Genomic DNA, 14,181 nt, shown 5'->3' with positions numbered 1-14,181 from the left:
AATTGGTTTAGTCAGCATTCATATCTTAGAAAAATGGAACCTATTAATATAAAAGTGTGCACTTTTATATTAATAGGTTCCATTTTTCTAAGATATGAATTCGTATATGGATATGATTGCTTAGCACAGTATAGTATCATTAAACAACAGTCTCTTATTCTTCTACCTGCCTTTAAATCGTCTGATTGATAATTAACACTTTTAGCACATAAAAGGCATTAATTTAATTGTAAAAATGTCTACTTTCAGGTCTTGGTACAATTGTCTTTTTACTGTGAAAATATGTAATTGTTTTTATAAACTTAAACATAAGAATCATTTTTATATTGTTAGTAATATTTCAAGATGAACACTTACTGGACTGACGCAACTTAAATTTACTTGATTATCCATACGTACTTTTTCTTTTTTTAGAAAAATCATGTTAAAATGTATCAGGTAAATAATACATCAGGCATTTGAGGAACGTTTATTTATTTATCCATCTCCCAATCATCACTGAATTGTATTGCATTATATGTTTCGCCCACATTGTAAAAAAATAAAAATAAAATACAGAGCTTTGATCATAAAACTAAACATTTAAATATCATCTTACTATGACACATTATTGGGAGATATAAAGTGACAACTGATATTTATGAACATTTTATTTAAATAGTCTGCTATACTGTTATAAAGATCTCTTTAATTTACATTGCAAGCCATCAGAATTTCAACTTACTTTTCGGCCATATGAATATCAGCAACTGCACCAAATTGCTATTTTTGTTGAATAAAATATATTATATACTATGAATATATATATTTTTTTTATTTTTTTATTTTGTCTAAAGGTTAAATTAACTATTCCATTAAAGTTACACTATGCAATTTTATGTAAGTATGTACACTATGAACATTTTGGCCCTCTAGAGGTTATAAACAAAACTGCATGCATTTTGTGGAAGAACATTGTTTTGGTTGTGCTTCAGCTCTGTGTGACTGATGAATATGACCCTTTGCAATAGATTATGCTTTTCGATTAACTCTGTTAGAGAGCTACATTTGGCAATTTATCTGTTAAAAAAAAAAACCTTACTCACCTGTTGAGTAATAAAAAATACAAATAAAATTGCTTTTACAACACTTCAAATCCCTCAGTTCTCGCCATTTTCATCTCTGAAAAGCCAAACCAGTGTTGATTCTTGTATTATTACAAGCTCAGTCGCATTCTCTTTTTGCCAGCAGACCAGGAGTGATTCGAGCTTTGAGATTTAGCATGCTCCATGTCAACCTTTCTCGGTCGTTGTGACAACCAGTGTCATCGCTAGAGGGGCCCACGGACAACAACTTGCCCTGCTGATTCACGAGTTCACACTTACAAATAAGTCAGATAGAATAAACGCGTATTTGGCGTGCTGTCCGAGGAGAGGGCTCCGGGCTTGGTACTCCCCCAGTATTCCTGGCTGTGAAAGAACAAGCCAAGAGTGAGGAGTCGGGGTGGTGGAGGGATGCTGGAAACTGTCAAGGAATGTTAGGTGAGTTGACAGAGTGAATAAATATATGCTTCCTCTCATGCTGATAGGGTAGACATGGTAATTGTTTGATGACAAGTTGATTGGATTGATTATTTGAACGTGCTCTTCCCGAACTTTGTTTATGAAACATCATTAACTAACATATGGCACTTCCACACCATACAAGCTTACCGTAGTGAATCAGGGTAAGACAAAAACACATTTTGAAAGAATTATTGATGATATATTGACTCATTTAAATGTTGGTAATTTTGAACAACAAAAAAATGTGGACTATTCTTTCATATATCAGGCTTTACAGGCTTTAATCTATTACAGTAAATAAGTTGTATTTTCCACTCTGCTTTTTGTCTTTCTATGAAAAAGCAATTCTATTACAACTCCCTCTTGCTTTATTTAACTGGTTAAACAGTGTAGTGTATATTAATTTTATATAAAGCTTACAATTTCATTCTTTCAGTTAGACATACATATTTTAGTATTCATAAAGAAAGTTGTTTGTAAGGAATTCAGGCCAGTTCAGTGGATTTTGATTACTTAAACCACACAGAGAACAATTCAAGCGCAAACACCAATGAATGCCTTTCATATCTAAACAACACACACAATGAGTCAGCCGTTTCAAAGTCCTTATCTCTGGCTGACACATTAGTTGACTTACTCATAACTGCCTTTAGTGTCAGTTTAAACAGCTGCTTTGTTCAGGAAGATGTGTGCAATGCCAAATAAGAAAGCATTTTATTTGCAGTTTCCAGAGACATTCGCACTTTAAAGAACAGGTCCATCTAGTCGGAAATTACTTTTTTACTGTAATACTATAATTTGTGCAAAATGGTATGTTAATGACTTAATCACAGTAAATCCTCCTTTTTTCATTCAGTTCTTCCCAAATGGTTACACACGTTTGCTGAATCATTCCCACATTTCCCCAAAGCTCTAAACACAAAACTCTCAAGGAAAAGCAATCACTGCATTCACTTTTTCCCGTTCCACTTCCAACATGTTTTTTTTTGCACCAAAATGACACACTTCATATGAAGAGATCTGTCTAAAACCAACAACAAACTGATGTGATCAACACAAACCACTTTGAAATCCCACTAGTAAGTTTATACCTTTTGGATTGCCAGTTACACTGCAACTGGTTGTAAAATACTGTCACAGTAATACCTACTCAAATGTACAACACACAAATACTTTGTCATTTACACACTAAAATTGGTTTTAGGATTTGGTACACGAGTTATAGGTTTTGTTGATTGGGTTTCAAGATCCAACATTAGTGTGTAAACAACTGAAAAAAAAAGAAAAAAAGAAAGGAAAAATCAATGCCAGTCTAATTGGATTCACACTTTAGAGGAAAAGTGTGGAATCACATGAGAAAATTTCTCAGCCCAGCCGCTTACAGGTTTTACTGACTGAGTTAATTTTATTATGGCTTTCGTGTCCTGGAATGATAAATATGCTTTTTTTATAGATTGTCAAATGATAAATTTGCCCCTGCCTGGTTTTGATTTACAAATAAATTAGCCTTTACAGACGCTCCCAGTTTTGGCAAGGGCAGTATTTCATAAGGAGTTTATGAAAAGAACAGCAAGTTCCAATGTGTCGAGTTACTCTGGGATCTGTTAATGATTTACTCAATTTTGATTGTCACTTTGACAACTGAACTACATGCTAAAAAAACAATTGTACAAGTGTTCTTAAATGCAATTAGATTTCTAATATTTATATATTTAAAAATACTTTAAAGAGGCTACAAGCAAATAAAGAAACAACCATTTTTTTTGGGAATGCTTAATTTATTGTTATATTGACATCATGTTTGAGGTATATCAATTCACAGTGATGACATCGGGCATCATGTTTGAGGTATATTTATTCACAGTGTTCGGGGTTCTATAACGTCTACACATAAACACTCCTTTTAGTGGTGCGCTGTACTAAACCTCTCATGAAGGATGTACAGGACTCTATAGGCTGGTTTTAGATAAGATATGGTTTCACAGTAGCACCAATACAATTATGTAAACAGACCAAAGTCTTTGGACTGGCACAATTCACAGTATAGTCCCACTTATGCATGGAAAAAGTACAACAAAGGTTGGTGTCAAAAACACTGCATGATTCTTACAGAAATACCTCTTGAAAGGCAAAAATAATGGAATGAAAAGTTGTGCAGAATTCTTTAAAATAATTCACTTGTGCACATACTGTTTGGCATGGAAGGTTGGCAGCCAAACTCTTCAGATCTGAGCGGATCAGAGAGTGTGCTTGTCAAACAGGTACTCTCCCATTTTGCCGTGTGGGTCAGAAGAGATGAGACGACTCAGACTGCCAGCGTGATCCCCCAGAGTCTTAATAAAGTCATGACTGTCAGTAAAGAAGTTGCTCTCTAGGAAATCACACAGCTAGAATGATGGGAAATATACACCATTATTCAAAAATAATATGCAATTATAATTGAATGCACAAAACAAGTGAGAAAGATAAAGGGGTTATCAATTCTTATTTTAATACCAAAAAAACCCCTTTGGCTACTCACATGAGGGTCCGAGTTTTCTCCAGCCGCACGATGGATCTCCAGCAGGGATTGGTTGAGAGATTTCTGATGATCCAGAGAAAAAGTAATAGCATCCATACCTCCACTCCAATCATCACGACTGGGCTTCTGATAAGTGACAGGGAGAAAGAGAAAAATGGACAGAAGTATTATAAACACATATTTATATTGTATTATAAATAGTATACAGTAGTCAACATTTGAAGTGGATCAAAAAAGTTTATCAAAGCTGTCCTAAGACAAGAACGGGTATTGTTCAAAATTCATGTATGACTTTGATGAAAGGTTTATATCCACTTCAAATGTTGACTACTGTACTGTTGACTATATTGCTGATGCTCAAATAAGCCGCTTTTCCACCGTCGGGTCGAACGGTTCTAAGAACAGTAAGGAGCGGTTTCAGTTGTATTTCCACTTGAGCCAGGTACGGCACAGCACGATTACAAACTGGTTTCGGCCCTCAATTCTCAGAACAGTTGGCTAACCGTGCTGGTAGAATGCGTGTAGTGACGTCACAACTCATGATTGTTCACTTGTCTGTTGCCTGGATACATATCCTCCATAATGCGGTCGCTATTTACATCTCATATCATCTGTAAACTCTTGCATTAAAAGGCAAACGACTGATGCTTTTGTATTTCATTCCAAAGAGGGCCACCATGGAAAAATCAAACCATAGCCATGCTGGCTGGCCGGATTGACACGGTTAAGCAAAGAGAACGGTTTGGCCCGATAGTGGAAAAGCGGCTATAGATATATCATGACATATAGATTATTCCAGATACATTTAACACACACAATCAGATTATACACACAAATGTGTTTGAATACACTAACATACTAAAGCACATGTAAAATACTGGATTATAATTTTTAACTGTAGTACGCTGTAGTGTCAACTGGTTCAAAATGCTTTGGTGGACACGGACTAAGACCTTGTCCACACTAATACGTTTTCGTTTGAAAACGCATCTTTTTCTCTCCGTTTTGGCCTTCCGTCCACACTGAGACGGCATTTCTATTAATGAAAACGCTCTCCAAAGTGGATAAATTTGAAAACGCTGTTTTCGCGTTGTAGTGTGGACTGTCAAAATGGAGGCATTTAAAATCGATGACGTAAGTTTAGTCATGTGACGCATATTGTACCAATAGATATTCATGTTTACCGGTATTGTGCCTGTTATGTGCTATTCACTTTCACACTATTGCTAAAATGTGTTACTTTGCACACTCTTCATATCACAGTCCTGCAAAGAAGACAGAATATTCACTCACATTTGCTGTCCTGCAGCAATACATGAGATCAGTTGTGTTTTAGACCAAACCTATGGTGACTGAGTGTGACCTGGGTGATCAGTGAATGGTGAGATATTTTGCTAAATAAAATGATCCTGTCAGAAGAATTGTGCGATAACTTTATTATTAATTTTTCCATCTGTATCATCTCAGTGAGCTTTTGTGAGATTTTACGCATGTGCAGTAAGGTGAATTTAGCGTTTTCAGGCATTTTCCTCAAGTTTGTCATCCACACTGAAACATCGGAAAAAGCTAGTGTGGACGGAGAGCGTTTTTTCGAATCTATCCAGATTAATGTAGATGTAGCCTAAAACTCACAGACCGAGATAGTGTGTAGAAGCACTCGTCCTCCTCTCGTGTTTTGATACTCCAGCAGGTGCTCCGCATGATCCCTCTCCTTCTGTGAACGCTCCAGAAAAAACTTGGAGAAGTTGGGCAGAGCCACATCATCCCTGTCAAAATACATTCCCTATGAGACAGAGAGAAACACTATTAGTGTTACAGACTAAACAGACATGCAGAGGTCAGTCATTCATATAATATGAAAGCATCAGTGCTATAAAAGTATCTATATATTCAATTCTTAACACTCTGATATTTAGAATTCTTCCATATTCTAAAAATATTCTTGAGCCCATTAAGTGCACAATGCACATTTGGCATGAAGTAATTACTGACAATGAAATATCTTATGCTAGTGTATTTCTATTGGCTTCAAAAAAAGGAAAATACATTTAAGAATATTTCAAGTAAAATAAATAAATAGACCAATTTCCAAGTTAAAATGTACATGGAAGGTACAATGTGAAAATTATGTAAATGTAAAATACATAAACTTATGTAATAGTTTATAAATGTTGTGTCAATATGTGTGAACAGACCAGGGAGAGGTACACATATGAGGCCGTCAATTTGAGGTTGATCAGTTTGTTGATGTTTGCCTCATTATTCGGGTGAAAATTCTGCTTGACTAGAGACATTTCTGAAATGAAAAAACAACAAAAAAAGATTAACTATATAACACAGTTTAATAGAAAAATAAAAGAGGTTAGTAAATCTGCTTGACAAACAAAGAAAACATACAAGAGAGACAATATATGCATTATTGCACAACTATCTTTCTCTCTTACCTTGTAAAGCATGTGTTCACTGTTCAGTGCTGATACTAAGTGAGTGTATGAAACTGAATTCTATTTGACAGGTTTTATAGATTTATCAGCTGTGGCGCAAGACAGGGGGAAGAGATAAAAGACATGAAACTCTCCTTGAAGTAGGTCTCTTGCTTCAAACCAGGGATATCCCATCTCAAAAATCATGCATTTTACATATACATATATTATATATAATTATTTATTTTATTAATAATATAATATTAGAATTTAGCACTGCATTTTATTCTGTTTTCTTAAGACGGGTCGGTAACCATGAGATTAATTACTTAGTTATTAGTTACTTTGTTATATTTTATGTTTCTCTTCAGGTTTATAGATCTTTATAGACAGTACAGTAATGGTTAAGGGTGTAACGATACTCTCATGTCAAGATTTGATATATCACGATATTGAACTTAAAAAAAATAATTGAACAATCAATATTATTGAGATACTCCAAGACATATGGTAAAAGGTTAACAAAAAATGTAGATTAAAATGCTAAATTTGGTCTTATATTGGGGGTGGAAATGAATAGGCTTGATTCATGATTCTTAAGCTGAAAACACAGAATTATTTTAGATTAATACACTTGGACTCGGTCACTGACTAGATATATTTAAAATAAATGTAGGCCACTTTTTACTGGTAACATAAGACATTTGGCATTATAAGGACCCACAAATATGTTTTGGTGGTCCGAGGTGACTGTTACTAACGCAAGTTACACGAACTTGTTGCGCTGCAAGTTTATGTTTCCATTGATTTACTTGAATCAATTTCTGTTGATACTGAAGCCTAGTCTAATAATTAATGTCTGAAATTATATCAAACGCAAATGACAAACAAACAAAGAGACTGTTTTAACGCCTTTCTGCATAAATGTCCACGGATCCTCTTTAACAGGACCTGTATAACACCAGCTCACCTGCTCTGCAACGAAACGCGTCAAATTACTGCTGGAAACAGAAATAATTCAATTGATTGATTTTAAGTCCCGTTTGTATCCCCGTGTTGTTGTTTCCTCGACAGTGCGTCTCCCTTTTGTTGAGGAGTCTTCTTCTTCTTTGATGTTTATTGGCGGTTGGCAGACCAGCTTTTGGTGCATATTCCGCCATCTACTGGTGTGAATGCGTTGGCATCAAGGAAGAAACCATTTTAATTTATGTACACTAGCCTTGTTTGTAATACATAACCAATAGACTTAAAATGAGTAAATAACCACAATAATAATAAGTAATAATAATTGTAATAAAATAATAACGGTTTCGTACAAAACTGACAAAAAACTGTTTCTTCCTCTAGGGGGCGGATATAGCAAACACACCTGTTGCCAGAGCTTCCTGTTGATCCCGAAGCATTGTGCTCTGCTTTTTTGAGGTGAATTTGATGGATGACTTGGACATATTATACGTTTCTGAAAAATTCTACATTTGTAGACTATTCTATATGGAAAAGTTTAGTTTAGTTTATTTCAGACAGACAACTTAATTTCAACACAGTTGAGCTGACAAACAACAGCATATTTACAGCAGTCTGAAACAGGTGTAGGCTGAAGCTTATAATGCCTACCCTTTTTGTAACATCTCATATTTTAATAAAATAATGTTTTATTTTAATGTTTAATATTTTAATCTTCATTATAATGTTGACAGACAAATATAAACAGAATACAAAAACATTAATATTTCCTATGCAATACCGTTGCACAATCCAAATACAACAAAAGCAGCTTGTTCATTTATCATTCTTTAAATGGTTTCATATAGTTTCAGTGCATTATTTTTAAATAGTTTCTTTAACTTATTAAGTGTCCCACGTATTTTTAGTTCCTCATGACAGCTGTTCCATAGATTTACACCTTTAACTGAAATACAATGGTATTTTGCATTTGTCCTCACTTGGTTCTTTTTGAATATACAAGTTCGCCTTAAGTCATGTTGGCATTCTCTTTCTGTGAACAACCCTTGGATACTTTCTGGCAATTGATGGTTTTTTACTTTGTACATGATTTGTAATGTTTTTAGTTCTACTAATTCTTTAAACTTTAGAGCCTTTAGTTCAATAAAAAGGGAGTTTGTTGGCTCCCTATGGGTGGTTTTCTTTACTATTCGTATGGCTCTCTTTTGAAGCATAAATATTGAATTGATGTTTGTTTTATATGTATTTCCCCATACTCCCACACAATAAGTAATGTATGGAAGCACAAGGGAACAATACAAAGTATATAGTGATTTTTCATTTAAGAAATGTTTTACTTTATATAATATTGCAATTAACTTTGAAATCTTGTTCTTAGTATAAGATATATGGGGCTTCCAATTTAAGTTATTGTCTATAATCACTCCAAGAAATTTAATAGCTGACACCCTTTCTATTTCAACTTCATTAATCATTAATTTACTTATTGTATTCGATAAACGATTAACAAATATAATAAATTTAGTTTTACTTATATTTAATGTTAATTTATTCGAATCAAACCAATTTTTTAGCAGTGCCATTTCTTTTTCCATTGTATCCTAAAGTTGTTTCAGATTGTCACCAGAACAAAATAAGTTTGTATCATCTGCAAATAATATCAGTTTTAATACTTTGGAAACCTCACATATATCATTAATGTATAACAGAAAAAGCAATGGGCCCAGCACAGAGCCTTGGGGAACCCCACATGTTACCTGCACCAATTGTGACTTGAAAACATACAAAAAAACCCCAGTTTTTGTAGGCTAAATCATAATTATGACATAAAAAGACTAAGTCCTTGACATCAAATCACATTTTCGACTTTTTATCTCATTAATTCTTATTTTTAATCTACTTTTTAAAACGATTTTAATCTTTTAAATCTTTTTAATGTCATAATTTCGATTTATTATCTCATAATAATGACATGATAGATAATCACACCATTTTTTCTGGTGAGTGTTGTTGAGTGGAAGGGGGAAAAAGTGCGGAGACGTACCCCATATAGCAAACCAACACTGAATCAATATTGAATCAATGTTTATGCATCAACCAAATTATCACTGAATTGATGTTGAAATTTAACATTGATTTTTCATCAGGTTTGCACCAGGCACGGCATCAGGATTCCAGTTTTGGATGGGCCAGACCAATTGTGAGTGGGCCTTAAATTAAAAACGTTAACAAATCACTGTTTAACCTAATAAAAATGCCTGACTAATATACTGTTATATTATCTGTCAATCTGTGAGTCTATCTACATAATAGAGAATATAATAGATTGATTATGAAGATAATATGATGCCATAAAGAATCGCATGCGCAGGGTAAGATTTGTGAAAGTGTACATAAGATTGCAGGCGTAAATTAAATTTGCATGTGCAAGAGAAGATTTGTAAAGGTGTAAATCGCCTTTCAAGTGTAAGAAAAAATATTTGCAGCATATTACTGTTATTCGTAAGTGTATTTCATGTATTGTGAAGCTGCAGCTTCAAGCTAACGCAAAATAAATAGGATCTGTATTCTTCTGACTTCCATTTTTCCGCGCTTACACTTTTGGCACTGTTTTTGCACACAAATACGGCCAAAAGCATTGCAGGCCTGTGAACAGCAATTTGCAAGCGAAAACAACAGAGTCAGGAACTGCAAGACAGATTAAATGTGTAAAACCAACCTTTGTGTAAAAAAAAACAAACCTGTTGCAAATGTCTAAATTACTTGTGTGCATGGGGCAAAAAAGTTCCTGAAATAACCCGATTTGTACAGTTGCGTCTTTCTTTTACCTGCGCTTGCAGTTTTGGCACGATTCTCTCACTCATTGAGTTTTGCAAGCGCGAAGAGTAGGGCGGGTCCACCTTCTTCATGTAGCCAATCAAATGAGCTTCTCGCTGACTCTCGATTTACTCTTATCTGATTGGTTCAATAAACACGCCAGTCACCAGAACACATCTTTATCTTCATTTACCTCAGAAACGTTCTCGTTGCCGAAATGGTACTTTTAATGCACACATAGGCTACATGTTAAATAAATAAATTAATGAATAAATAAATAAATCATGATTGCTTAATAGGCTGTGCACCATTAGGCTGACTATAGGCCCTGTCCCAAATGACACACTTCATATGCACTTTCGGTCTTGCGGACTTACAATGGCTGCCGCGTGCGCGTGTCCGTTAAGTCCGTGAGACCGTTGGGTGTCCCATTTGTCATATTAGGCTTCAGAAGGGTGCTCGCGAGCGCCCCTTTTGTGGTCGATATATGCACCCTCGATGCGCACTTTTGCCGAGCCCTCACTGATGCGGACTCCGCAGACTTCTTCCCGACAGTCAAAGCGGCATTACATCACGAAAATGCTTAGGGTGCCATTTGGGACAGGGCCAATATGAGTCCATACTGAATTTCGAGCTGGTGTGTTAAGAAAGAAAATGTCTGTGTGACATGACCTGACAAACAAGACCTGTTTGACGATTTCATACAACATTAATTTCTTTCGATTTCATTAACAACAGACTGAGTTTGGCTTGATATACAGTGAAGATGCATTAAAATGTAGCCTAGGCTAGGCCTACTGCGAGATCATAACTAGGCTATACCGCCAATTCACGGTCATCCACTAAGATTAACAGCTACATCCGATCCCGAACCTCACTGTCTGCTGAACTTGCGCAGAAACATCAAAATAGACATAAACAGCTTTTGAAAGCTCGACTGGTGCTAGGTGACGTCACCTCGCCCCATTGTATCCACAACGAACCATAATTAGAGCTTGATTAAATAAATGCTTTGTTTATATAGGGGGACGTCTTAAGCTATGAAACTTATTTGCCAATTTTTTATAATTCTTGACAAAAAAAAAAAAAAAAATGTAAGAAAAGTTTTGGGTGGGCCTGTTGAAAAGTGGGTGGTCCTAGGCCCGTCAGGCCCACCCATAACGCCGTTCCTGGTTTGCACCCTGAAATAATGTAATTTCAATGACGAAAAATCGATCAAGATCACGTATGTGTTTATTAAAATAACTTTTAACTTGAGCAATGCACAATTGCACCACGTTCACAATTACGTGTTATAAAGTCACAATTGTGAGACATAAAAAACTAGCAATTCTGAGGAAAAAAGTCAGTCTTTTCTTTTTTCATTAGAATTGTAAAGATTGATAAAGATTATAAAGATAACTCGCAATAGCGAGTTTATATCTCACCATTCTGAGAAAAGGTGATAGAATGGTGAGATATAAACTCGCTATTGCGAGAAAAGAAGTCAGAATTGCAAGTTTATATCTCGCAATTCTGACTTTATCTGTCAAGATAAAATACTTTATCTATCATTTCTGAGAAATTAAGTCAGAATTGCGAGATGTAAACTCTACATTATACATTATGTACTTATGCACTGTATCATCCGTGTAGTGTATACATTTTACTACATCCACCATGTTTTACTACATTATCATGTTACCTATCAGCGTCAGTTGCGTCGCTTCACCTCCATTCATAAATCCTCTCCAGTGGCCTCATGGGATAGTAAAGTGTCCATCGAATGTGTATTTCAGAATCTCGCCTGAAGTAGTACGAACTTCTTGCCCACTGTTTTTCAAATACTATGTATTCGGACATTTTACTTTGTTGGTGTATTTTTTTCCGCATAGCTACTATATAGTAGGGAAGTATTCGATTTCAGACATAGTGCAACATACCAGTCTTTGTTTTTCCGGTTATTGGGAATCCGGTTATTAGTACGCAAATTTGGACTCACTTTATATGTTTTTGTATATGAAATTTGCAAGTCTTGTTTCAAGAATTAAAGTTACAGTTTAATTTACAGTTAGATTTTTATTTTATTTTGTGACCACAAACTAATAAACAAAAAAATAAATCTATAAATTAGTAAATCAAATGATTAAATAAATATATGAATCAACCCTAGGTTAAAGATTCTCTCAAAATTTGGTAAAAACTTTTTGAGAATACATGTGGTAACAGGGTTGTTGGATATATCTAAAGATACATATACAGTAGGCTACAACAATGTACTAAAAATGGAAAAGTTTTTCCTTTGCCTTTTTGGCGTACAGACTACAACGTTGTCAAAACCATCCCTGCTTACACGGATCCATGAAAATGACTAAAAACACTGTATTCTGCTGCCAGGCCAGTAGTTGGCGATGTCACTTTGTAAAGAAACACTACACGCATATAAACTGAAGTAGGTGTTTGGCTGCCAATATGGCTGCCGTCGTATTATCCAGATGGATGCTGCACATTGGTGGTGATTGAGGAGATTCCCCCCTTCCATATGTAAAAGCGCTTTGAGTACCTAGAAAAGAGCTATATAAATGTAATTTTTTTTAATTATTATTATGAATTAATTATTATTCAGATAGTGGGTGTTTCTCAGATAGTGGGTGTTGCTTCGTGCAAAGGCTGCATATCTCGGCTGCCACGTCATCCAACGTCGCTGAAGGCCATCTCAATTTGAAGGATCCTTGGAAGGCAACCTTCGTTTAGCGTCCTTCATTCAGCCTGTTTTGAAGGACGCGTCGGATGTATCCTTTGCGGCCTTAAATCACCCACAATCCTTTGCACATATTCCAATTCACGAAAATAAACTGACGGAAAACGAGTCGGTACTGAGCTTGTCTGAGTTTAATATAAAAATGTAAGACAAAAATAATGTTTTCGGACATGAAAGCAAAGATGTTATCTTTTGTTTTGCTTTAAGTTAATCATTTACACTAAACTGTCAATAAAGTAAGCTACTGGGAGACCGCAGATGGCTGTCATTCACTGTACTGCATTAATAAAAAGCCAGTTCGTGACCATGGGGGCGTAAACATTAGCGTTTAATTGCTGAGGAGGACTCTAGCCTACAAGTCTCTGAGGAACTGAACTAAGAAGGACGCAGTCTCAGTAGGATGCAGCATTCCCTTTGAGAAACACTCATTATGTTCAATGTTTGCGGAAATAAATATGGAAACAAATATCAATTTGTGGCTTTTTAGAATTGATAATCGATTTTTTTGCACAGCCCTAGACTGAAGATGTAATACGCATGTGTATGCCGTCATGTTTTCACAAATTTGCGTTTTTGTAGTTCACACGGAGATGATTACTGTATGTTTAAAAAACGTGCACTTTTAAACCCGTTTTCAAAAGTTCAGTTGTCATGTAAATGAACGCCAAAAAAGTTTTTCTTTCTTATTTTTGAAAACAATGTCATGTAAATGCCCCCTAAATATTAGTTGGTGGAAATAAATAATAATAATAATAATAATTTAATAATAATAATAATTATTATTACAGTGATTGTATGCTTTAAAACTAGAAATTTGTCATGTTATTTTAATGGTGGATAATACTTATACTTTTCCAAAGAATTTGTGCGCACCTTTATTACTTTAAAATGAAATAGGACACCAATTTGTACTCTATTCGTGGAAAGAGCCAGTTGACAAAACAAGTGTTGTGTTGATCCTGACGACATCAGCACAGTGGAAGGGTGCAAGGCGGCTGTTTGTTTTTAGAGGAAGAACCTGTTGAGCTGCTTTTGACAAATATACGTCATGTCTGCAGTGCTTTTCTCTCCAGTTAATATACAAGTTTATATACAAGTAATCATGGTTAAACTTTTCTTGTTCACTGCCTGCTGTTTGTTTGTTTGTCAATATTCAGCTATATAATTCAGCAT

General features: G+C 35.1%; 1 protein-coding gene across 3 annotated transcripts; it reads right to left on the bottom strand.

The window, feature by feature from the left end:
• Positions 1-3,309: 3,309 nt before the first annotated feature.
• Positions 3,310-7,616, bottom strand: LOC307153974 (ferritin, lower subunit). Of its 3 annotated transcripts, none has more exons than XM_079863820.1 (5): positions 7,459-7,616; positions 6,261-6,361; positions 5,702-5,848; positions 4,066-4,191; positions 3,310-3,931 (listed from the first exon to the last, which is right to left on the bottom strand). In XM_079863820.1, exons 2-5 carry the CDS (start codon positions 6,357-6,359, stop codon positions 3,782-3,784), a joined length of 522 nt encoding a protein of 173 aa, XP_079719946.1. In that variant the 5' UTR covers positions 6,360-6,361; positions 7,459-7,616; the 3' UTR covers positions 3,310-3,781. The 3 variants fall into 3 exon arrangements, with proteins under 3 accessions (XP_079719946.1, XP_079719948.1, XP_079719947.1); XM_079863822.1 differs by having other exon boundaries at positions 5,698-5,848; positions 7,459-7,596; XM_079863821.1 differs by having other exon boundaries at positions 7,506-7,530.
• Between the last annotated feature and the right edge of the window lie 6,565 nt (positions 7,617-14,181).

Source organism: Squalius cephalus (genome assembly GCF_949319135.1).
Source record: "Squalius cephalus genome assembly, chromosome: 25".
Taxonomy (NCBI): Eukaryota; Metazoa; Chordata; class Actinopteri; order Cypriniformes; family Leuciscidae; genus Squalius; species Squalius cephalus.
The sequence above is the reverse complement of the archived record's forward strand: the minus strand, read 5'-3'. Positions and strand labels throughout refer to the sequence as shown.